Source organism: Heterodontus francisci, chromosome 4 (assembly GCF_036365525.1).
Source record: "Heterodontus francisci isolate sHetFra1 chromosome 4, sHetFra1.hap1, whole genome shotgun sequence".
In the NCBI taxonomy this organism is placed as follows: Eukaryota; Metazoa; Chordata; class Chondrichthyes; order Heterodontiformes; family Heterodontidae; genus Heterodontus; species Heterodontus francisci.
In genome coordinates this window covers 19,273,098-19,299,037 of record NC_090374.1, presented here as the reverse complement: position 1 = coordinate 19,299,037, position 25,940 = coordinate 19,273,098, and the positions used below count along the sequence as shown (strand labels likewise).

General features: G+C 44.1%; 1 protein-coding gene across 4 annotated transcripts in view; it reads right to left on the bottom strand.

Moving 5' to 3' along the window:
- The window catches only part of rgs12b (regulator of G protein signaling 12b), a 341,690-nt gene that overhangs the window by 18,189 nt on the left and 297,561 nt on the right, over positions 1–25,940 (bottom strand). Inside the window, exon 18 of one of the 4 annotated variants that reach the window (XM_068029255.1) lies at positions 21,780–24,988. The exons of the other annotated variants lie outside the window; for them this stretch is intronic. Within the exon in view, the coding sequence (XP_067885356.1) occupies positions 24,975–24,988 (14 nt within the window). The 3' untranslated portion in view covers positions 21,780–24,974. Of the gene's footprint in view, positions 1–21,779; positions 24,989–25,940 lie in introns of those variants that run through there. 4 annotated transcript variants of the gene reach the window in all.

Below are 25,940 nucleotides of genomic sequence, written 5' to 3'. Positions count from 1 at the left end.
TAACCAAGATGACATGCACTAAATGCTAGCAAATCTCCCAGGGAGCTGTTCATGAGTAGTCTGAACCATAGTGGTGGCTATCAAGAATGAAAGGTAGATAAAAAGATTCTTTAAATCTGATATTAGATGAACAGCATACTGTTCAAAACATTAAGGCAGAATTCTTTGTGCTGGGTCTCAAGGTCAGTCTACAGATTTTCTCTTTAGTCGGAAACCTGACTTAACAAATAGACTCTGGTTTGATGTTGCTGCAATTGTACCAGATGAAATGATTTATTAAAATAGGTAGGGCATCACCAAATGACTTTTGTTATTTAATCACTCCTGCTCTCCATCCTATCATAGAGCCTTCCCATTGCGCCCCCACCCCGTAACCCCATCCTTTTCCTTGATGCTGTACTTACAAACTGTTAATCTCCAACACCTTCCAGTTCTGAGGAAGGGTCATTGACCTGAAACTTTGGGTCCAATTTGAACCCATTCAAAACCCATCCACTTGCAGAGAGTTAAAACTGGGCCCATTAACTCTGTTTCAATTTCTCCAGATGCTGCCTAACCTGCTGAGTTTTTTCCAGCATTTTCTGTTTTATTCCATCACTGGATGGATAGATAGGTCATTTAAAACACTAAAGTTGTTTACAATGTTAACTGGGGCAAGCTACCTTGAGCATTTTCACTTTTGTACTCTTTTTTTTCAGCAGTTGCCCTTGCTTGTTTGTCCTACATAAATTAGATGGAGTTGAATGTAACTATGAAGTACCTACAATCCTTAAAAGTATAGACAACAAGCAGTGCCCTTTGCTCAATAAAATAATTGGCATAATTACAGCAAAATACTGTGGATGCTGGAAATCTGAAATAAAAACAGAAAGTGCTGGAAATACTCAGCAGGTCTGGTAGCATCTGTGGAGAGAGAAACAGAGTTAACGTTTCAGGTCAGTGATCTTTTATCAGAAATAATTGGCATGGCTTTCTCAGTACTAAAAATACAAAATTTGTCACTCTTACTTTCTCCACATTTTGCACCTTCCCTCCCATCCCTCCACCAATTGACCTGGGTTTTTATCTGGTTTTTCATCTCTTTCAGATTACATGACTTCCAAGTGGGTGGGGTGCATATGTATCATGTATGGTCTCCAAGGAATCACAATTGAGCAGGACAGACAGTCATTTGCTATCCACCACTGCTCATATATAACATAGTGGGGCCAAGCGTATTTTACTGATAGATCCCAGTAGGTGGGTTTACCAAAGAAACACTTATTTAACTGGCTTGATGTTTGCATTCTCTGATAAGGGCACGTAGTCAGTTCAGCAACTCAACAGAGATGCCAGAAGAAGCCAGCTTCTTTGTAAAGTTAGATTCATTCCATTCTGTATCTAAGACTGGGTGTGTCACAAATTGGTCACACAGGGATTACATTTAAGTTACTTATTTATTATGGCATTCAAAATGCTTGACAGTGGGGATACTGATCCATATGCATCATTGTCTAACTTTAATTTTTCCAGCAGGTTAATCAGATGTAGGGATTGGATACTGCAAAGGCTGTGGGCCCTGACAACATTCCAGCAATATTATTGAAGACTTGTGCTCCAGAACTGGCCAGGCCACTAGCCAAGCTGTTCCAATACAGCTACAACACAGGCATCTACCTTAGCAAATTGAAAAATTGCCCAGCTATGTCCTGTACGCAGAAAGCAGGACAAATGCAACCTAGCCAATTGCTGCCCTATCACTCTACTCTCAATCATCAGCAAAGTGATGGAAGGAGTCATCAACAGCGCTATCAAGCGGCAATTACTCAGCAATAACCTGCTCAGTGACAGTCAGTTTGAGTTCCGCCAGGGCCACTCAGCTCCTGACCTCATTACAGCCTTGGTCCAAACTTGGACAAAAGAGCTGAACTCAAGAGGTGAGGTGAGATTGACTGCCCTTGGCATCAAGGCAGCATTTGACCAAATGTGGCATCAAGGAGCCTGAGCAAAACTGGAGTCAATGGAAATCAGGGGGAAAACTCTCTGCTGGTTGGAGTCATACCTAGTGCAAAGGAAGATGGTTGTGGTTGTTGGTCAATCATCTCAGTTCCAGGATATCAGGAGTTCCTCAGGTTAGTGTCCTAGGCCTAACCATCTTCAGCTGATTCATCAATGACCTTCCCTCCATCATAAGGTTAGAAGTGAGGATATTCGCTCGTGATTGCACAAGTCGCAATTACTCAGATATGTGTCCATATGCAGCATGACCTGGGCAACATTCAAGTATGGGCTGATAAATGGCAAGTTACATTCGTGCCACACAAGTGCCAGGCAATGACCATCTCAAACAAGAGAGAATCCAACCATCTCCCCTTGACATTCAATGCCATTACCATCGCTGAATCCCTGACTATCAACATCCTGGGGGTTACCATTGACCAGAAACTGAACTGGACCAGCCATATAAGTACTGTGGCTACAAGATCAGGTCAGAGGCTGGGAATTAGCAACGAGTAGCCCACCTCCTGGCTCCCAAAGCCTGTCCACCATCTACAAGGCGCAAGTCAAACGTGTGATGGAATACTCTCCACTTGCCTGATTGGGTGCAGCTCCAGCAACATTCAAGAAGCTTGACACCATGCAGGACAAAGCAGCCTGCTTGATTGGCATCCCATCCCCACCTTCAACACTCACTCCCTCCAGCACTGCCGCACAGTGGCAGCAGTGTGTACCATCTACAAGATGCAATGCCACAACTCACCAAGGTTCCTTCGACAGCACCTAACGAACCCGCAACCTCTTCTACCTAGAAGGACAAGGGCAGCAGACACATGAGAACACAGCCATCTGCATGTTCCCCTCCAAGCCACACACTATCCTGACTTGGAACTATATCACTGTTCCTTCACTGTTGCGGGGTCAAAATCCTGGAACTCCCTTCCTAAGCACTTTAGGCGTACACCACATGGGCTAAAGCGGTTCAAGAAGACAGTTCATTGCCACCTTTTCAAGGGCAATTAGGGATGGGTAATAAATGCTGGCCTAGCCAGCGATGCTCACGTCCTGTGAAAAAAATTCTGATAATGCCAAGTTATGCTTAGTCTCGCGGTAGGGAAGAGTTTGAAGAGACAACATTACAACAACCTGCCTCAAAGTTGTACTATAACAAGCTCACAAGAGATTTGCACACTGGGACTTGAGACTCACGGTCCTTAAATTTGTCACCTTATCAGTCCCCCATCCAATTCTGCATTGTCGCCAAAGCGACAGCACATTCACCGATTTCATGGGACAATGGAAATTGATAGAGTGAATAGGAAGGACCTATTTCTGTTTCCAGAGAAGCCAATAACCATGGGGCATAGATTTAAAGTAATTATTGGAAGGATTACAGGGGGGTTGAGGAGTAATTATTTCACCCAGAGGGTGGTGGAGTTCTGGAATTCACTACCTGAAAGGATGGTAGAGGCAGAAACCCTCATCACATTTAAAAAAAACACTTGGATATGCACTTGAGGTGCTGTAACCTACAGTGTTATGGACCAAACAATTACACGGTAGGCGGCCATTTAACATAATGCAGGCGCTGGTCACTCCCAATCATTTGGCAGTGGCGGAAGACAAGACGCCGATTACGGTGTCAGCTGACAGAGGATCAGGTGCTGGCGCCATCTTTAAAAGCCTGCCAGCCCTGTATTCACTCCTGCCTTGCAGTCACTAGAAGGTTTGTTTACAGTGAGGCACAAAAATTCACAGCTGTTTCCTGCACCACCCAACCCCCATAGGAAGAGTGGACATGCTGGCACAGGGTAGACCAAGGGTGGCCCCACGCTTCAAACCTCACTGCAAATTCTCCTCCAGGTTGCAAGGGAAAGTTGGGAGGTTCTCTTCCCCAGCAATGGCAAGAAGAGGTCCTCCTGCCTACCAGCAAGCCTGGGTGGAAATTGCCGAGGAGGTCAGCAGCCATGGGGTCAACTGGGTCTAGTGCAGGAAAAGGCGCGACGCCTGAGGAGAGTCCTGCACCAGTACAGGAAACCCTCAGGCAACCAGGTTGCCATCCAAGCGTCAGGCACACAGAGGACGGCTGCCAAAGTCATCTCAGACCAAGGGACATCCTGATCAACAGCCTGCCTCCAGCACAGCTACTAGAGCAGGGGTCACACTGCGTAGGAACACCCACAAACATATCAAGAAAAGCACTTAGCCATTCTTGGGTATTCACGGGTGTTGCAAATATGTTGCTTGGAATTAAATGTTCTTTTGTGCCAATAATTAGCCATCATTGTTTGAAACCCATGTTCCATCATGCCTTAATTGTGAGCTACTGACTTCCAACTTACCCCTTAGTGCAGTGCTAATGTGACCTCAACCATCATTATCATGGCAATGTGATTGCAGATCTCATTAACATGCGTTCTCTCATCAGCATTAGCACGCATTGCAGCTGGTCGGCATTCAGAGAACACAGATGGAAAGGAGGCAGCAGACTCCCTGCATAATGTGAGTCCTTATTAAATTCTCAGTGAGTGGACATAAGGGTGGCTGAAAGCAGGTCATTTTGAGGTAGTCTCTTGCCTCCTTTGTGCATCGCTCAACATGTTTTGCTGCCATCGCTGTATTATCATCAACCATTGCCGGTTGTGCCGGTTTCTCCTCTGCGTCCTCATCGTCAGAGGATGATTGTTGCTCAGGCATATCTTCATTATGTAAGGCCTCCCCTCTCTGTAGTGCTAGATTGTGCAGAGCACAGTCCACCACGATATGCAGGACCCTCGACAGGGCATACTGCAGGGCTCCACCAGATCAATTGAGGCAGCAGAACCGCATCTTCAGCAGCCCAACGCCCTGCTTAATGGTTGTTCAGGTGGAGCCATGGCAAGTGGTATACCTCACCTGTGCTGCATTGTGAGGGTTCTTTACAGGTGTCAGAAGCCATGTCTTCAATGGGTCACCCTTGTCCCCGAGAATCTATTCCTGAAAGCGAGCAGGTGGTTTGAAAAGCTGAGGTGCCTGGGACCGTACAAGGCATCGTGGCTGCTTCCCAAAAAGCGGGCACACACCTGCAGCAAACCCTTTCAGTGGTCACAGATGTTGATTGAATGGAAGCCCTTCCTGTTGATGAAGGCGGCTGGTTGGTCCGTGGGAACCTTGATAGCCACATGCTTGCAATCTATTACACCATGCACCTGTGGGAATCCAGCTATGGTCCCAAAACCAATGGCCCTCTCGACCTGACTGTCAGGGTCAGTCTGGTAGCCCACAGTCGCCGTCTCTCTTGAATAGTGCATTGATCACCTCCTTGATGCAGTGATGGGCTGCGGCCTGCAAGACCCCACTCATGTCCCTGGTGGATCCCTGGAAAGATCCAGATGAGTAGAGGTTTAGTGCAACGGTACCGTTTAGGCCCAAATCCCAGAGGCTGCAAGTCATCCTGCAGAAGGCCGCATAAATTGGTGATGGCCTCGATGGAGAGCCAGTGACAGTGGCATTCGGACATTTGGAGATAGGTGATGCGAGTCCTGTAGACTCTCTGGCGCACGTGGGCCTTTCTTGGCCTGGCCAGCTGCTGCTGCTGTCGTGGTGGAGCTTCAGGGTCAGGCACACTTGCCTCTTGGGCCTGCCTCCACTGGAGGTGCCTCAACACATCAAGAGAATCCCAAAACAGAGGGTGTATGAAACCCACAGCAGATGCCCTGGGGCCTTTGAATCACTTCAGATGCAGAGACAACCCTGCCTTGGCAACGATACTTATCACTATTTGAACTGAAACTTACTGATGGGCCACCATATTTTCCAGCAATGTGAGCCACCACGCACAGTCACAACAATGCCCACCTACACCCAACCAAGCACTCACAGAGCCCCCGATACACAATACCCCCTTGCAGAGTTTACATCAGCAAAGCAACAATGGCCTCAGAACCCACCACTTTCCCTATACTGCAATGGTCAGGATACCTCCCTGTCAGGACACTGAGGCCTCCCGCCTGGGTGCTGCCAGCTTTTAACATTTGCAAAACTGAAGGAAAGTGAGTGCCACATGCCATTCACAAAATCACAGTCCAGTCATTAAATCAGAGATAATTACACTTAAATTCACGTTAAGCAGGATATCAGCAATTTAAATTAGATTGCCGTCACCTCGGGTCGTCAATGCCGCCATGGTAATTCCCCACCTCTGACAAAATCGGGAAACAACGTAACGACGCCAGATTTCAGAGCAGATGGCTCCGCTGCGATTCTCCGTTCCCCCATGCCACTGGAACCACCTGAAACAGCCGCACAAAATTCAGCCCCATATGTGCGAATATGAAAACAGGATCAAACTCTGTTACACCGTCAACATTGCTGAACAATCTGTTGATACTTGGAGGTTTACTTTTCAAATTGGCGGCCAGGTATTAAACTCGCTTTACAGATCGACCACCTGTTATAGAAATGACTGATTTTAATATCTACCAATTCCAGTTGAAAATCTACCCTTCACTGTCTAGACCAGGACTGTCCAAATATTTTCAGGCAGTTTATGCTAGGTCCGGGGAGCTAGTGAGCAAATTTCGAAAGATAAAGGCATTAAAAATTTATCTTACTCATAAAAACAACAAATGTGCATTTTTGCAAAGAAGCTTTAAATGAGAAGACTAATTTATTGACTTACTTTCTCATCGCTAGATTGAAAACCGATTTAGTGACATACCTGGCATTGTTTTTGCTTTAATAAGCAGTCAATCTCTGCCCAGACACTTGATGTAGCAATGCAGAGTATTCTGGATAGATGTCCATCTTTTAGGAGATCTTAATCTCTCTTCCCCTTCTCCCCGTGCTCTATGTGTGTGTGTCTCATTCTCTCTTCCCTCCCCTCTAGGACTGGGGGACACAGATTGAAAGTTTTGTGCAAAAAATGCCAGGGGAATATGAGGAAGCACCTTTTTACTTGGGTGGCAATGACCTGGAACTCGCTGCCAACAAGGGTGGTGGAAGTGGAGACGATCAATGACTTCAAGAGGAAGTTGGATGGCCGGTTTTCTTAAAACAAATGTCAGAACCTGCTGAAAAGCCCCTAGTCTGTTCCCGATGTCAGTAGCTGTCACCTGTGAAACTGACAGTGATTCGTTTTGAAAAGAAATGACTTTTCAAAGAACTTGAAAAGAGCGTTCCACTCTCTGCAATGGTGTGACAGTCAACAGCTGTCACCTGTGAAACTGACAGCGCAATAGTTTAAAAGCTGGACTGACAATGGGAAATTTCACATCTCCACTCACGATGAGGATGAGGAAAGGCCCCGGGAACAGTTTACATTCGCGGGCCAGATCAAAACCTTTGGCAGGCTGGATCCTGGCCCGCAGGCCGTATGTTGGACAACCATGGTCTAGACTTATACATGTGGGCGGCACAGTGGCGCAGTGGTTAGCACCGCAGCCTCACAGCTCCAGCGACCCGGGTTCAATTCTGGGTACTGCCTGTGTGGAGTTTGCAAGTTCTCCCTGTGTCTGCGTGGGTTTCCTCCGGGTGCTCCGGTTTCCTCCCACAGCCAAAAGACTTGCAGGTTGATAGGTAAATTGGCCATTATAAATTGCCCCTAGTATAGGTAGGTGGTAGGGGAATATAAAGACAGGTGAGGATGTATAGGGACAAGTGAGGATGTGGTAGGAATAGGGGATTAGTGTAGGATTAGTATAAATGGGTGGTTAATGGTCGGCACAGACTCGGTGGGCTGAAGGGCCTGTTTCAGTGCTGTATTTCTAAAATATTAAAAAAAAATGTAGAATAGGCATTGGGTGAGGTATTGGAGGACTGTTAGTACCTGTGGAACTATTTCTCTGTATGAATAAACATCCTGAGAAGGGAAAATGGTTGGGGGGGGGGGCACGGGTGCGCTGCAGAGGTAGCTAGAGGATGTGCCTTTTGGGCTAAAAAAAAATGATGAAAGCAAGCTTGAATATGTATGTTGTAATCACATTGATATCAATGCACACTTATTGTTTAACATGTTTCAAAGTCCCCATGACTATATAAGAAAATTGGATCTATTTTCTACATCTTCAGTTGCCTGCCTTATCTTCATATTATAACTTTGTCTATTGTTTCCCCATTCCTGAGTGAGGGGTGGAGTGGATCCAAGTGTTGTCTTCAACTGGTATGGTGGTACTGGTTCTAGGTAGTAAACTCGTTAACTTATTTGCCAACATATTGTCTTCAGAAGGCACAGTTAGAACTCTATAATTTATAATTCAACAAAAGAACAAGCAACTTTCTTAAATGAATGGTGTAATCCTTTGGCACCCAAGAAATCTAAAGTGATGGCTCAAAGGTAAGCATCACCCAAGAACTCTGCTTAGAGTAGGGGTTTAGTAAATCAGATTCAGTTTCTGAACTCCCATTGGCACCTCCAAGAAAATATCTTGCTTTACACTGGCTATGACACTTAAAAAAGGACTACCTCAAAAGGACTTGTATGTCTCTCTCCCTCAATCAAAAAAGAGGGATATTTAATTATTCCTGAGTAGTATGTGCTTGTATTCGAGTCTTCTAAGCTTCTTTCAATGAGGAAATTCTTCAATTTAAGCCTCCACAGTTTATTTCTCCTTCAATATGAGATAAAGGAGTTCAGTCCTGACACTGAGTGCAATGTATAAGAGATTGACGGTTAATTATTAAGACTTAGACTGCAGGCTGCCATCCAGGATCACCTGACTCACAAACTGCCTGAAGCTCAAACTTAGTTTAATTACTTCACGGGCAAGAATGAACTCTGTCCCTCGTCTCAGAACAAAGATCAATTGATATACTTTGCATCATCTCTATAGGAAATGCTGGCAGTGAACCATGTAAGTCTTGTAACAGGCATACTTAACCTACAAATATATTGGCTAAAAACATTATATACAAGCATTTCTCCTCGAGAAGAGGATTGGTTTCAGTTCGCTTCATGACAACAAGCTGAGGAATGAAGTCATCAGGTTACAAAAGTAGAAGAAATAATTCACATTTTTAGTCTGCTTGCATTACAGCAGACAGTTAATAACAAATTAATTTAAATAGACTGTGGACATACTGGAAAACTGGGGCTGTGTAAAATAGGAAGTGACCTTGAGAACCCAATACAAGTGCTACAACTATTTTCTCCCCTGGCCAATACAAACAGAAGGGAAAACAACCCCACAGTCAAGATATGACACACTGGGGCCAGATGTATAGAAGTTTATTTGAATGTTTCACAATGATGCCACGTAGCAACACGTCTTCAACAAAGGGGTAAAATACTTCCCAACATAGCACGTGCAACAGGAGTGGTACCTTTAAGCACTGTATTAATTCGCTGCCCCTTTTATAGTAAATCCCCAATCCTCCTTTTAGCACCCAAGGAGGCATCTCATGGGTGGTATGTATACTTTTCAATTTTCTAACTTACTGTGCAGCTAGATCAATCCCACACAAGTCTGTGTGGAAGATGAAGCTAAATGAACCAAGTATCTTGACACAATCCTTTTGTGTGAAATCCACTGTTCTTAAAAGATACTCAATAATTAGGATTTTATAATGGGTTTTATGACTCATTTAATTGACTCTATTGGAGTATAGGACACAAGTCCAGGCTAATAATTGCCCATATGCATGATCTAAGCTGTTACCACTTGGAAAACCAACCACTTGGAAGTCTGCTCTTTTCCCACAATTGAACAAGAAAAAAAGATTACGACATCCTGGATTGTTGTCAACTAACTTTCCAGCAATCAGATATAGTTTGGGAGCTGGATTCCAGTCAAGAAAGTTGTGAGACATGGATCGTTTTCAGCAGAGGATCAGGAAAGGAAGGGATTTTCCATTTCTCTTTAATGCCTCCAGATGCAAAACCAATTCTTTTATTTGTCTTTTTATCGCCTAATCTACTGTCACTTTAATGGCCTATATTCTGCATACCAAGGTCCCTCTGCTCCTCCACTCCATTTAAAATCTTACTATTTAAGGTGGGATTCTTGACCCTCTATTCTTAGTTTCAAACTCATATTTTTCTCCATGAAACAGCATCTACCTCTTCCCATCCTACATTTGCCTTCCTGCCATGATTCATAAAAGAATATAGCAGTGCAATGTTTTAGTTGATTTAGAGATACAGCACTGAAACAGGCCCTTTGGCCCACCGAGTCTGTGCCGACCATCAACCATCCATTTATACTAATCCTACACTAATCCCATATTCCTACCACATCCCCATCTGTCCCTATATTTCCTTACCACCTACCTATATTAGGGGCAATTTATAATGGCCAATTTACCTATCAACCTGCAAGTCTTTGGCATGTGGGAGGAAACCGGAGCACCCGGAGGAAACCCACGCAGACATAGGGAGAACTTGCAAACTCCACACAGGCAGTACCCAGGATTGAACCCGGGTCGCTGGAGCTGTGAGGTTGCGGTGCTAACCACTGCGCCGGTTATTTAACTGTGCAGCTAAATCAATCCCACATAAGTCTGTGTGGAAGATGAAACTATTTTTTTATTCATTCATTGGATATGGGCGTCACTGGCTAGGCCTGCATTTATTGCCCATCCTTAACTGTCCTTAAGAAGGTGGTGGCGAGCTGTCTCCTTGAACCGCTGCAGTCCTTGGGGCGTAGATACACCCACAGTGCTGTTAGGAAGGGAGTTCCAGGATCTTGACTCAGCAACAGTGAAGGAATGGCGATATAGTTCCAAGTCAGCATGGTGTATGGCTTGGAGGGGAACTTGCAGGTGGTGGTGCCCCCATGCATTGCTGCCTTCTAGGTGGTAGAAGTCGCAGGTTTGGAAGGTGCTGTCGAAGGAGCCTTGGTGAGTTGCTGCAGTGCATCTTGTAGATGGTACACACTATTGCCACTGTGCGTCGGTGGTGAAGGGAGTGAATGTTGAAGGTGGTAAATGGAGTGCCAATCAAGCAGGCTGCTTTGCCCTAGATGGTGTCGAGCTTCTTGAGTGTTGTTGGAGCTGCACTCATCCAGACAGGTGGAGAATATTCCATCACACTCCTGACTTATACCTTATTGATGATGGACAGGGATTGGGGAGACAGGAGGTGAGAATTCCTAGCCTCTGCCCTGTTCTTGTAGCCACAGGATTTATGTGGCTGGTCTAGTTCAGTTTCTGGTCAAGGGTAGCCACAGCATTTATGGGGCTGGTCCAGCTCAGTTTCTGGTCAATGGTAACCCCCAGGATGTTGATAGTGGGGGAATTCAGCGATGGTAATGCTACTGAACATCAAGGGGAGATGGTTAGATTCTCTCTTATGTGACATGGTTATTGCCTGGCACTTGTGTGGCACGAATGTTACAGTAGCAGCAGGACTTGGGGTAGCAGCAGAATTGTGGAACAGGGGGCTCAAGTCCATACTGATTCCACTACAATTTTACCTCCTCTATTCCATAGCAGCTTGTTTTCCACTTTCACTGCCCTCTTGTTATTAATGTGCATACAGAAAGCCTTTTCTTACTTACCTGCTATGTAAGTGCCCTGGAAAGACCATACCTGGAGTACTGTGAGCAGTTCTGGGCACCACACCTTAGGAAGGATATGTCGGCCTAGGAGGGAGTGCAGCGTAGATTTACCGCAATGATACCTGGACGCCAAGGGTTAAATTATGAGGAGGGATTACACAAACTAGGGTTGTATTACCTGGAATTTAGAAGGTTAAGGGGTGATTTGATCGAAGTTTTCAAGATTTTGAAAATTGATAGGCAGATGTACTGGAAAGGTTGGCTACGCTTAAGAGTGGATAAGTTGCCTGGTCCAGATGGCTTGCATCCCGGGGTGTTAAAGAAAGTGGCGGTGGAGATAGCGGAAAGGCTTGCCATAATCTTCCAATCTTCCCTCGATACAGGGGAGGTGCCAGTGGATTGGACAGTGACAAACGTGACATCGTTATTCATGAAAGGTTGCAAGGACATTCCTAATAACTACAGGCCGGTCAGTTTAACATCAGTGGTGGGTAAGGTTTTAGAAACAATAATCAGGGAAAAATCAACACACGCTTGGAGAAATTTGAGTTAATTAAGGAGAGCCAGCATGGATTTGTAAATGACAAACTAATTGAATTTTTTGATGAAGTAACAGAGAAGGTTGATGAAGGGAATGAATGGATGTTGTTTATATGGATTTTAAGAAAGCAATTGACATATACCTCATAAAAGGCTGTTTAACAAAATTGAGGCTCTGGAATAGCACAGAAAATAGCAAGCTGTGGTAAATGGTTGTTTTTCAAACTGGAAGATGGTAGACAGTGGTGTTTCCTAAGGGTCAGTGTTTGGACCACTGCTTTTTTGACATATATAAATGATTTGGATATTGGAATACAGAGTAAAATTTCAAAATTTGCCAATGATACCAAACTTGGAGGTATGGCAAACAGTGAGGATAATACCAACCGACTGTAACAGATCTTCGATAGGCTAGCAGAATTGCAGACAGTGGCAGATAGAATTTCATAAAGAGATGGGTGGGGTCATGCATTTTGGCAGAAGGGACAGGAAGAGGCAATGTGGACTAAATGGTAGTTCTAAAGAGTGTGCAGGGACAGAGGGACCTGCAAGTTCATGTGCATAGATCTTTGAAGGTGGCAGGAAAGATTGAGAGAGTAGTAAGCAAAGCATATGGGATCTTGGGCTTCATAAATAGAGGAATTGAGTACAAAAGCAGGGAAGTTATGCTGAATCTTTATAAAGCTCTGGTCAGGCCCAACTGCAGTATTGTATCCCGTTCTGGTGGTCATACTTTAGGCAGGATGAAAGGGTGCAGAGAGGATTTACCAGAATAGTTCCAGGCATGAGGAATTTTAGCTACAAGATTAGATTGGAGAAGTTTGGGTTGTTCTCCTTGGAGCAAAGGAAATTGAGGGGAGATTATGACAGGTTTAGATAAGGCTGACAAAGAAAAACTGTTCCTAAATGCTGATAGTACAAGGACAAAGGGACACAGATTTAAGTTTTTGGGCAAGAGATACGGGGGGGGGGGGGCTGTGAGGAAGAACTTTTTTTATGCAGGTCGTGGTAATGATCTGGAACTCGCTGCCTACAAGAGTGGTGAAAGCAGAGACCATCAATGATTTCAAAAGGGAATTGGATGGGCCCTTGAGGGAAACAAACTTGCAGGGATGTGGGGATCGAGCCAAAGAATAGGATTGGCTGGAGCGCTCTGCAGGGAGCCGGCCTGGGCTCAATGAGCTGAAAGGCCTCCTTATATGCCGTAAATGATTCTATGGGCAGGAGTTTCCTTTTTTTGGGGGGTGGGGGGGGGTGGGAAACGGACGACAGGACTGCTTCTGGGTCCCGATCCCACCTCAAGTAGGAGGATGGGTGGGTAACAGGTACAGCCCTCGATTTTTACATGGGCGGGACAAGGAGGGAGCAGGCCTAATTTAAATACACTACAGTAGCTATTACTATGGCTGCGTTTCATTGCATTACCTACTGGTGGAAAGACGTTTCAAGAAAGGCAGAGGCCTGGAATCCTCCTCAAGACAGTGAGGGAGAGGAGAGAGGTCCTCTTCCCAGATAATGCAGAAGGCGACCAAAAATCAAGCAAGCCTGGATGAGCTCACCAAACACTATGAGCAGACAGATCTGGGCCCAGTGTAGGAAGGGGTTCAATGACTATTTGCTCTGGCAAGGTGAGTGCAACGCCAAATCCTCAGGGCAGGCTCTGGGTATTAATCCTCCAGCAGACAGTCCAGCTGAGGAGCCTGAGGGCGCAGGCTGCTCCTAAACATGGGAGACGTGTGTGCCCAGGGCTCTTACTGACCCCTCAAAACGGATCAGAACCATAGTGCTGTTGAGGACCTACCAGCACTGATCAATGTAAAGAAGCTGCTGGCATTGTCCTTGCAGGAGAAATGGGTATATAATGCCCAGAAGATGGCCCAGACGGGAGGAGAGGTTCCATACCTAAAGTCATCACCAAAATGGAGGAGGGAGCCATGAACAGCACATGTCACTGACCAGGAGGAATTCAGGCAAGGTGAGATGGGTATCTGTGGAGGAGATGGTGCTCAGAGAGTGCAATGTGTTCATTAAGGGGGTGCACTGTACTCCACCCCATCCAAAAGCTGAAGACTGTGCTGTATTGGGAAGCCTCTGCACATGCAGAGGGTTCTGCTCTCCAAGCCAGTTCTCAGAATCTCTTGTCTTTCCCACAGATGCAGACATCGAGGCAATAAGACTTACTCCCTCACCATCAATGGGCCAAGTGCAGCCCACACAGAGTTTACATCAAGCGCCGTCGCAGCTTATAAGCGCTCCCTTCACCAGCGCAGATATAGTCACCTCAGTGGGTCCTCATGCAATTCAATAGGGTGGCACTGGGTGATGAGCAGGTCATGAGTACGCAGAAGGAGATGCCAGAAGCAGAGGCAGCTATGGGCAGTCCCCCTTGGAGGATGGAGGACAGACACAGCCCTGCTCAGTTGGCACAAATGCAGGGCCTCAGGAGTCACAAGAAAGGAAGCTCTACCTAGACCAGCAGCAGCAGATGTTCTCCCACATGTCAGAGTTCCCTGAGATAGTGTGGGGTTATGGTTTGAGAATGGAGGAGTCTATCCATAATGGCTCAGGGCTTTGCATGCATGAGCTCCTCCATTGATAGAATGGCCAACCTCATGGACAGCCATATGCAGCAGCACATGGAGTGCATACAGGAACTGCACTGACATTCACAGGGTGTCAGTGGGGCTAATGGTGCCAGGATGTCTGGAGGCGATGCCAGGTATGCCCCAACTGGTTCTCCCCTCCAGCCGTCCAGTGTGCCAGCCAAGGGCTGAGGCAACCACTGAGGAGAATGAGAGTGCCACATCTCATGGGCGCTACTGCCAAAATCTCAACATGGCCCTCAATAAGCCTTTACGTACCTTAATTGGCATCATTATGAGATTGACTCACGCTGGTGAAAGTTGCCAGCACCGGGAACAGCGACGGGAAACTGGCACGCTAGCCAGCGTTAGTATTTTCATTCCCTGCCCGCCGGGACCTCAAAATTCAGCTCTATGACATTTTAAGGGAAATAGGTAGGGTAGATAGAGAAAAACTACTTCCATTGGTTGGGGAGTCTGGGACTAGGTAGCATAGTATAAGAATTAGAGCTAGATCTTTCAGGTGTGAAATTAGGAAACACTATTACACAGAAAAGGTGGAAGAAGTTAGGAACTCTCGCCTGCAAACTGCAATTGATGCCAGATCAATTGTTAAATTTAAAACTAATTTTGATAGATTTTTGTTAACTGAAGGTATTAAGGGATATGGGGCAAAGCCGGGTATATGGAGTTAGGTCATAGATCAACATCCTGGGGGTTACCATTAACCAGAAACGGAACTGGAGTAGGCATATAAACACTGTGGCTACAAGACCAGGTCAGAGGCTGGGAATTCTGCAGCGAGTAATGCACCTCCTGACTCCCCAAGGCCTGTCCACTATCTACAGTCCATTTGCCTGGATGAGTGCAGCTCCAACAACACACAAGAAACAGCATAAAGAAGTAGAAATGAGGAATAAGGTGGATAATGTGAGAGTGTTGGACAGTACTAGAAAACGGAGTGGTTCCATATTAGATAGGAGCAGTCTGAGAAGGGCTACGAGTGGCGCAGTGGTTAGCACCGCAGCCTCACAGCTCCAGCGACCCGGGTTCAATTCTGGGTACTGCCTGTGTGGAGTTTGCAAGTTCTCCCTGTGTCTGCGTGGGTTTCCTCCGGGTGCTCCGGTTTCCTCCCACAACCAAAAGACTTGCGGGTTGATAGGTAAATTGGCCATTATAAATTGCCCCTAGTATAGGTAGGTGGTAGGGTAATATAGGGACAGGTGGGGATGTGATAGGAATATAGGATTAGTATAAATGGGTGGTTAATGGTCGGCACAGACTCGGTGGGCCGAAGGGCCTGTTTCAGTGCTGTATCTCTAAATCTAAATCTAAAATCAAATGCAAAGACAAGATTAGAGTGCGTGTATGTAAACGCACAAAGTATGCTGAATAAGGTTGATGAGCTACAAGCACAAGTAGCAGTCTAGGAGAATATGATGTAGTGGCAATAACGGAAATGTAGCTTAAAAATGGTGAGGACATGGAGCTTAATATATAAGGGTATAAAGTGTTCAGAAAAGATAGTGAAGGAGAAAAAGGGAGGTGGAGTGTTAGTACTGAGATTAGGGAAGAGATTGTAGTGTTGAAAAGAGGGCAGGTCATTGAGGGGGCAAGGACAGAATCCATTTGGTTAGAGTTGAGAGGCAAAAACGGTATGATCACACTACTAGGGGTATTCTATAGACCGCCACATAGAGAGAGATAGAGCAGGAAATCTGCAGGAAAATCACAGAGATATGCAATGGTGATATTGGGGGACTTTACTTACCCATATAATGATTGGGATAATTTTAGAGTAAAGGGAAAGAAGGGGGAGAAATTTCTAGATTGTGTTCAGGAGAATTTCCTTGATCTGTATGTCTCGGCCAAACTAAAGAGGAGGCATTGCTGGATCAAGTGTCTGGGGAAGCACTTGGGTAAGAGTGATCATCAATTCATAACATTTAGACTCGTAATGCAGAAAATCAAGGAACGATATCAAGTAGAATGGCAAAATTGGAAGAGGGCTAATTTCAACGCAATGAAAATGGATCTAGCCAGGATAAAATGGAACCAAAGACTGACAGGAAAAACTGGAACAGAAAAATGAGCTATCTTTAAGGAAGACAAGTTTCAGGTACAGACTAGGTACATTCCAACCATGCTGAAAGGTAGGGGAACCAAAAAACAGGGCTCCTTGGATGAAGAGGAAGATAGAGATCATGATGAAGCAAAAAAAAAAGAGCATGTATGATGCATGTCAGGTGAATTCTTCAAGTGAGAACTAGGCTAAATACAATAAGTTGAGAGGGGATGTGAAGAAGAAAATAAGACTGGCAAAGAGAGAATATGAGAATAGAATGGCAGTCAACATAAAAGGGAACCCAAAAATTTCTACCGGGATATAAATAGGAAGCGAGTAGTAAGAGATGGCATGGTGCCATTAACTGATAGTCCAAGGACTAGGGGACACAGATTGAAGATTTTTGGCAAGCAATGCAGGGGGAATGTGAGGAAGAACTTTTTTTACGCAGCGAATGGTAATGGCCTGGAACGCACTGCACATGAGGGTAGTGGAAGCGGAGATAATGATTTCAAGAGGAAATTGGATGGGCACATGAAGGAAATAAGCTTGCAGGACTACGGGGATCAAGTGGAGGAGTGGGACTGACTGAATTACATGGCGGCGTGATGGCATGGACTCGATGGGCCAAATGGCCTCCTTCTTTTCAATAAATGACACTATGACCATCCAGGGCGATCCATATTAAGTTTGAAAGTGACTACTCCAACCTCAAACAAGAATCTTAAACTTAAAGACAATTACGTAGGTATGATGGGGGGAGCTGTCTAAGGTTGATTGGGTAAATAGACTAAAAGGTATGGCAGTAAATGAACAGTAAAAACATTTGAAGGAACAATTCAAACGGCCGGATTTTAAAGGCCCTCTGTCACCGGGAATGGTGGCGGGGGGCAATGAAGATTGGAATGGGAGGCCCGCCACCGACCCCGACAGGCTCTGTATCAATCTCAGCAGGCGCCCCGCTGCTCAGCGATGGGACCCGCATTAAAATATGTTAATTGCTACTTACCATGTAGGCCGCAGCAATTCTTCCAGCACTTTGCAATCTTCATTCTGGCCGCCGACAATGCCGTGCCTTCGAATCCCTGTTCGGGAAAACGTGGCGTGACACCTGTGGGGCGGGGGGAGCGGGGTTAGAATGACTCAGATTGGTTGAGGGGGTGATGGGAAGGGGTAAAGGACAAAGCTGCTGAACTTTGCAGGGGGGGATGGTGGGGGAGGTCAAATTTTCAAAATATGTATTCTGGGGGGCGGGGGGAAGGGCATGAATGTTGTGATATGCCATTGGGATTGTGGGAGAATGCATGGGAAGACTTGAATTTTTTAAACTTTAAAGTTACTGGCCCTTTAAAAATTTCAAAGGTCTTTTCAGGCCGCAAGCCCTTTAAAAATGGCACCGGCCCCTGCACATTGGCGCCAGATGCTGCTGCTGGCGACGGCTTGTCTGCCCCCTCCACATCATCATGGGCGCAGGTGCCACAGCCATGCAAATGCGCCGCCGAGTTTGAAATCATGGCAGCTCTGTGACGTGGTCCCCGTGCGTGAAGGCCGCATTTTTTTACGCCCGACGCCTATTTCAGCGGTGGAGTCTTAAAATGCAGCCCAAAATGTTCAACAAAAATACATTCAATTAAAAAACAAAAACTCACCAAAAAAAATTCATCCTCGACTTACTCGGGAAGTTGAGGATAGTATTAGATTAAAAGAAGAGGCTTATAATGCTGTAAAGAATAGTAGTAAGCCTGAGGATTGGCAGTGTTTCAGAAACCAGCGAAAGGCAACCAAAAAGCTGATAAAAAGGGGAAAAAAATAGAATGAGAGTTAACTATCCAGTAATATAAAACCACGTCATGAGCTTTTAAAAGTATATAAAAAGGAAAGCAGCTAAAGTAAGTTTTGGTCCCTTAGAGGCAGAGACAGGAGAAATTATCAGGGGGAATGAAGAAATGGCAGAGGCATTGAACAAATATTTTGCGTCTGTCTTCACAGTAGAAGACACAAACCAGAAAAAGAGGGTAACCAATGGACTAATAAGAGTGATGAACTTAAGGTATTTAATATGAACTTAAAAAAAAGTATTGGAGAAACTTAAGGGACTAAATGCTGATAAACCCCCAGGACCTGATGGCCTATATCCTAGGGTTCGAAAAGAGGTAGCTGCAGAGATGCACTGGTTATGATTTTCCAAAATTCACTGGATTCTGGAATGGTCCCAACAGATTGCAAGTTAGCAATGTAACTTTATTATTTAAGAGAGGAGAGGGGAAACAGGTCAGTTAGCCTGACATCAGTCATCGGGAAAATGCTGGAATCTATTATTATGGAAGTCTTTACAACGCGCTTAGAAGAGCATAGTATGATCAGACAAAGTCAACATAGTTTTACAAAAGGGAAATCATGTTTGGCAAATTTATTGGAGTTGTTTGAGGGTGTAACTAGTAGGGTCGACAAAGAGGAACTGGTAGATTTAGTACACTTAGATTTCCAAAAGGCATTCAATAAGTCCGCCATACAAAAGGATAATATGCAAGATAAGGAGTTGAGAGTGATATATCAGCATGAAGGGAGGATTAGTAAACGGACAGGAAGCAGAGAGTAGGGATAAACAGTGCACGTTCAAATCGGCAGGCTATAACTGGTGGAGTGCCGCAAGAATCAATGTTACGGCCTCAGCAATTTACAATCTATACTAATGGCTTAGGCGAAGAGCCCAAGAGTGATGTATCTATGTTTGGTGATGATACAAAGTTAGGGGTGAATTGTAATTAGGTATGAATGTAAGCTGTGAAGAGGACACAAACGAGCTGCAAACAGATATAGACAGGTTAAGTGAATGGGCAACAAAGTGGCAGATGGAGGATAATGTGGGGAAGTATGAGTTTCTTCACTGTGGTAGTCAGAATAGAAAAGCATTCTTAAAAGGCATGAAACATTTAAATAAAACCAAAAACATGCTGGAAATACTCAGCAGGTCTTGCAAATGGCATGTTGGCTTTTATTGCAAGGGGATTGGAATACAGAACAAGGAAGTCTAGCAACAAATGTGTCGGGCTTTGGTGAGACCACACTGGTAAGTACTGGTCACAGTTTTGGTCTCCATATCTAAGGAAGGATACACTTGCCTTGGAGGCTGTAGTGAAGGCTCACGAGATTATGACGAAAGGTCACAGACCTGAAACATGAACTTTGTTTATCTCTTTGTTTCTGAGTATTTCCAGCATTTTCTGCTTTTGTTTCACTGCATTGTTTCTTGGGATGTGAGGTTATCCTACGATGAGAGGCTGAGTAAATTTGGTCCTGTCGTCTCTGGAGTTTGGAAGAGGTAATCTCATTGAAACATACAAGATTCTGAAAGGGCTTGACTGGGTAAACACAGAGGTTTCTCCCCCTGGCTGGGGAATCCAAAACACAGGGGCAAAGCCTCAGGATAAGGGGTCAATCATTTAGGAACTGAGATGAGGAGAAATTTCTAAACTCAGAGGATTATGAATTTTTGGAATTGCCTACCTCAGAGGGTTGTGGATGGTCCATTGTTGAGTACATTCAAAACTGAGATCAGTAGATTTTTGATCTCTCAGGGAATCAAGGGATATGGGGACTGTGCAGAAAAATGGTTAAGGTAGAATAACATCCTTAATTATACTGTATGGTGGAGCAGACAGAGGGGCCAAATAGTCTACTCCTACTCCTTTCTTGTAAATTCTTATGTTCAAAAGTCCACTTGCTTGGCACCTCACCCACCACCTTAAGCATTCAGTCCCTCCACCACCAGCGCACAGTGGTAGCAGTGCACATCATCTACAAGATGCACTGCAGCAACTCACCAGGGCTCCTTTGGCAGCACCTTCCAAACCCGCGACCTCTACCACCTAGAAGAACAAGGGCAGCAGACGCATGGGAACACCACACCTGCAAGTTCCCCTCCAAGCCACACACCATCCTGACTTGAAAATATATCACTGTTCCTTCATTGTTGCTGGGATCAAAATCCTGGAATTCCCTCCCTAATAACACTGTGGGCGTACCTACACCAGATGGACTGCAGCAGTTCAAGAAAGTGGCTCACCACCACCTTCTCCAGGGCAATTAGGAATGGGCAATAAATGCATGTCTTGCCAGCAACGCTCACATCCCATGAATAAATAAAAAAAGCCACAACCTCATTAAATGGGAGAACAGGCTTGAGGGGCTAAGTGGCATACTCCTGTCCCTCTGGCCGGAATTTTACCAGGAGCCGGTGGCCCTGGAAAACCGGGGGCGAGCCCGCCTCCGCCGGCCATGAAAGCCATGACTGTATTTTGCACTGCTCAGGCAATTAATTGCCTACGGTCGTGGCTTCCACCCCTCTGAAGCAGGATGTCCCCCCTCCAAGAGCTGCCAGCCAATCAGAGGAGCAGCATCTCTTCAGACCCAGTAGCGCCATTGGGAGCAGTGTTCATTGCTGGGAATATGGACTTCGGCCTCGGAAAAGTTAAGCTGGGTTGGGTTTTGCCAGAGTCAATCGCCAAGGCCCTGGCCAGGGGGGGGGAGGTTCGATGGAGAGGGTATGGGGGGTCTTTCTGCAGGGGAAGCCCTTTCCACGGTGTGGGGGGGGCGGGACCCACCATGGGGAACAGAATGCACTATCACAAGGGTCGCGCCCCAGCCATTTAGGAGGCCGCTAGATTTTACTAGATGGCCTCCCCAGGAGCCGAAGTACACATCCGTCGCTGGTAAAATACCAGCGGTGGGGGAAGAGGCCCTTAAGTGGCCACTTAAGGCCTCCATTGGCCCAAGGGTGGACGGACCGCCTGCCACCTCCCCCACCACTGGAAATATACTCAGGGGGAGGAGTTGGGGAGAGCCCAGTAAAATTCAGGTCTTTGTTCCGAATCTGGCTCTTACTGTCTTGGAGAGTTGGGTCAGGATAGGCAGCTAGAGTAGTAATGGAAAGACAGTAGGTATTCTACAAGTGCAAATCAAATGGAACGGAGGGACCTTCTTCATCTAAACCTTCTGGGTGTCTGCAAGCTTGTTGGTGTGACTGGAAGCTGAATACATACATAGCAAGAATCAGTAAGGCTTTCACATCACCACGGTTGTCACATATGTACAGTCACCTCTCACCATTTAATCTTTCAAGCCACATTTTATCCTTGCCATCACTATCTTTAGAACAACAGTTTACCAAAAAATCCAGCATTGCAATATTGTACACTTTAAATACATTGCAAGAAAAACAATTGTAAAATATTTTACAGTACAGACTGTTATTTCAGGTCACAAAAGTATAATCACATTTAATTTAAGGACAATTTTACATTCTCTCTTAAAGACCTTCTGCTGCCCTAGATCAACTTTTTGGAAAAAAAAGTGGGTGACTTTTTTTAAAATTTAAAGCACAGCCTAGCTTTTTAAAATATTCAAATTTTATGTCAACGAGTTCATAAATGAGGGCAAAGATGGAGTAAATACCAGTCAGCATTCTTTCAATCTGTGCCGTTTTCAATTTTATTTTGATTCCTTTCGAAACTACATGCATAATTACATAGGATTTTACAGCACAGAATCAGGACATTTGGCTCATCAGGTCCATGTCAGTGTTAATGCTCCGCATGAGCCTCCTCCCATCTTTCGTCATGGACGAAGCAGAGCAACAATTGGAATATTTAGCTGCAGCATGATGGCAGCAAACTCTAAACTCCCAATGCAGGTAACTAGTTTTATGAATCTCAATCAGTCTGTTGGTGAGCTGTCACTCTATGCACCTTGCCTCATAAAAATACTTAGGAAGCAATGTTTTATATTAATCTATTGACTACAAATTTACAAACAAAATGCCCTTATTGTGCTCAGTATCATTCTACTCCCAGGACTACAAGACTGTGATAAATGGGAAAGAATGGAAAGTTATTTATACAAGCATAATAGGAAAAATACATAAAAATTAAAATAATATTTAATAGTGTTAAACAACTTAGATTGAGAAAAAGGGATATCATCTCTTTAGAGAATTTAATATAAAAATTGAAAGACAGTAATACATCAGTGAAAAAATTTCTAACAGCTATGAAGCACAGAAAAATTGAAATGTAAGAATACGTTTTCAATTCGCTAGAGAGATTTATGACAATTAAATGTCATCTATATTAGTGTACAGAACGGGACAAGCAACAGACAGATCAATGTACATGTCATTATTAACAATATTTTTAAATCATTAAGTATTTGAGATTTATTAGATGAAGTCAAAGCAGCACAACTCTTTGGAATAAACAGAGGATTACCCAGTTATTATCCACAGAATATAAACTCCTGTTAACCCGAGGTCACATCTCATGAGGGACAACATCATGATTAAGTTGTGGCATTCAGGTTCTAAATGAATGTTTTTTCATCTTCAAACATAGGACAGCTAATATTTGTATTTTCTAAAATGTTAATAAACATTTGCTTGTGCAAGGTAACTTTCACAGACTTATGAGCAGCAAATAAAGACAAGCAGTGTTTCAGCAATTTATATGGAAGTCCAGCATCTATGGTTTTTACAACCACTTTTGAAGTAGTCATCTCTGTATTTACAGTCCTACCCACTTATCCTGAACACCTTTACGTTGATGTTGCACATATTGCAACAAAAAAAGTCCAGCAGTCCTAGTTCCTTCTCTGCACACTGATACCAAATACTTAGCACATATGATTTTTTACTATTTATTTATGGGATGTGGGTGTGTCTGGCAAGGCCAACATTTATTGCCCATTCCTAATTGGTCTTGAGAAGGTGGTGGTGAGCCACCTTGAACGGCTGCAGTACATGTGGTAGAGGGAGTTAGGAAGGGAGTTCCAGGAATTTGACATCAACATCAATAAACTCTGGCAGGCTGAATTCAGTAAAAATGTATTTGATCACTTCTTGTCTTCACTTGTGACATTTCAGTGAGTGTGATACGTGTTTATTAGGCCTATAAATTAGCTATGTTGCGAGTGTCCATCACAGTTTACTTAAGATGGATACCAAGACTGGAATTAAACACAAAACTTTCTTTGAGAACGCTTGAGAAGAACGCTCGTGCAAAGCAATTCAGAGCGAAATGTCCAGAAAAGTAGTCGGCCACAGAAGTCAGTGAAGTATAATAGCCTACATAGCTGGTCGAAATCTGCCAAATGTGTAAAGTCCAGGTATAAAGCAGGACCATCCACACTGCAGACAAAAGAAAGCTGCAAAATAGTCATTTCAAGATCCATCATGGTGTTGTGCATAAGAAAATTTGCAGTGAGGGTAAATGTGCTGACCGGTCTCGCTTTGCCTCGATGAGTCAAGGACTTGTCTCCATGAAATTCTGGAGGACTACAAATCTGGCTATTTTAATAGTGCAGATGAGATAAACCTATTCATTTATGGGATGTGGGTGTGTCTGGCAAGGCCAACAGTTATTGCCCATTCCTAATTGGTCTTGAGAAGGTGGTGGTGAGCCACCTTGACCACCACCTTGAGCACCAAGGGACAGTGTACTGGGGGTAAACAACAAAGACACTGTTTCAATTCTCATCAGCACCAATGTGAGAGGAATAGATAAGCTACAGCTTCTTCTAATCAGAAAATCAAAAAATCCAAAATGCTTTAAAAATATTAAACAACCACCAGTCGTGTCCAAGGTCAATGCCAAAGCCTGCATGATACTTAATTTTTTTTACAAGTTAGATTGAAACACACAACTGAAAGATGACAATGCTTGGTCAGAAAACAGTGCTTTTAGTCAATAAAACTGCTTTCTCATGTCAATACGAGCATTAACTCCCTTCCTCACAGCACTGTGGGTGCACCAACCCCACATGGACTGCAGTGGTTCCAGAAGGTAGCTCACCACCACCTTCTCAAGGGCAATTAGGGATGGGCAATAAATGCTGGCGTAGCCAGCGACGGCCACATCCCATGAACCAATAAAAAAAACTTAGTTTTGCTTCCTCCAAATACAGCGTCCTTAATTCAGACAGTGAATTAAGGGATTATTCAAAAGCTTAAATACCACTACCGAAAATTTTTAGCTCAAGAATTTCGAAGCTACTGATGCCAAGGAAGAGTGTACAGAAAATCTATAAGGTCGTTATACAATCTAATAAAAGGCTGGACATTGTCAAAACAAGAGACAATTCAAAATTGTTTTATGAGTGCTTATCTCTGCAACCTAAATTATGATGAATTCACAGCTGATGGAGTTGAAGAAGATGAAACCAGACTGTGTGAAGCTCTTGGCTTGCAAAAAGAGTTAATGAATCTGTTAACATAGATAAAAACGAATGGTGTACTGCAGCACTGGCAGACGAACGTATCATCGCTTCAGTAAAGAGGGGCCAGGATTACTGCCAAGACGCTGAGGAAACCGAAAACAATGAAGAGTCCAACAAAGTCAATATTTGTCACGCGACTTGCAAAAAATGCATTTAGCATGTGTGCAGGATTGCAGCCATTTATTTCTCAATCAAAGCCATTAACAGCGATGGAAGTAGCTAAGTATTTAGATAAGCGACATATAAGCTATGATCCGCAAAGGACACTTGCCGCGTTTGAAACTCTATTCTTAAATGACTATTCAAAAAAAATTAATATAAACAATAATTGTAAACAGAAATTTAACATTCAAAAATTCTGTGTTGATTTTATTTTTATGTATTATGCCCGTTTATATTGACAAAATTAGAAGGTGTTGATTTAAGTGGGTAGGACTGTATATGTGCATAATCTTAAGACTCTTAAAGCAAATATAAAATCTACTCAGGGTATCAAGCTCAACTGATACTGATACTCATTAACAAGATGGGAAGGTAGAATAAGTTATGTCATTTTGTTACAATTTGCCTGATGTGAAACGGATTCTGAAATGTCATTCAAAGCTTCTGCTAAGTGTGTAAGGTCCCCATGTACCCTTGTGACAATTTCTCAACCACCAGTGAATTAAAGTTTAATTTATGTGGAAACAAGAAGAATATGTTACAGCAATTATCCTAGAAAGTTCAGCAGGGCAGATAAAATATATCTTCAGACATAGTAGAACAGTTTACATAAAAGTAAATCCTGATTGGTAGATGCTCAATAAAACTTGACTCTTGTACGCCAATCCAGACCTTTTTCCATATATACTCTACAATGCTAGAACTATCAACAGTTAGACACTTAGAAAAGGTGTAAGCTGAAACTAGTGCATTATGTATCAAGTTTTTGGATAGTCTTTTCCAGTTTTTTTTTTCCTTTTAAACATGATCAATCTCAACACAATTAACCTATTTTAGAAGATTTTTTTTCTCTACAAACAGATATGCCACATT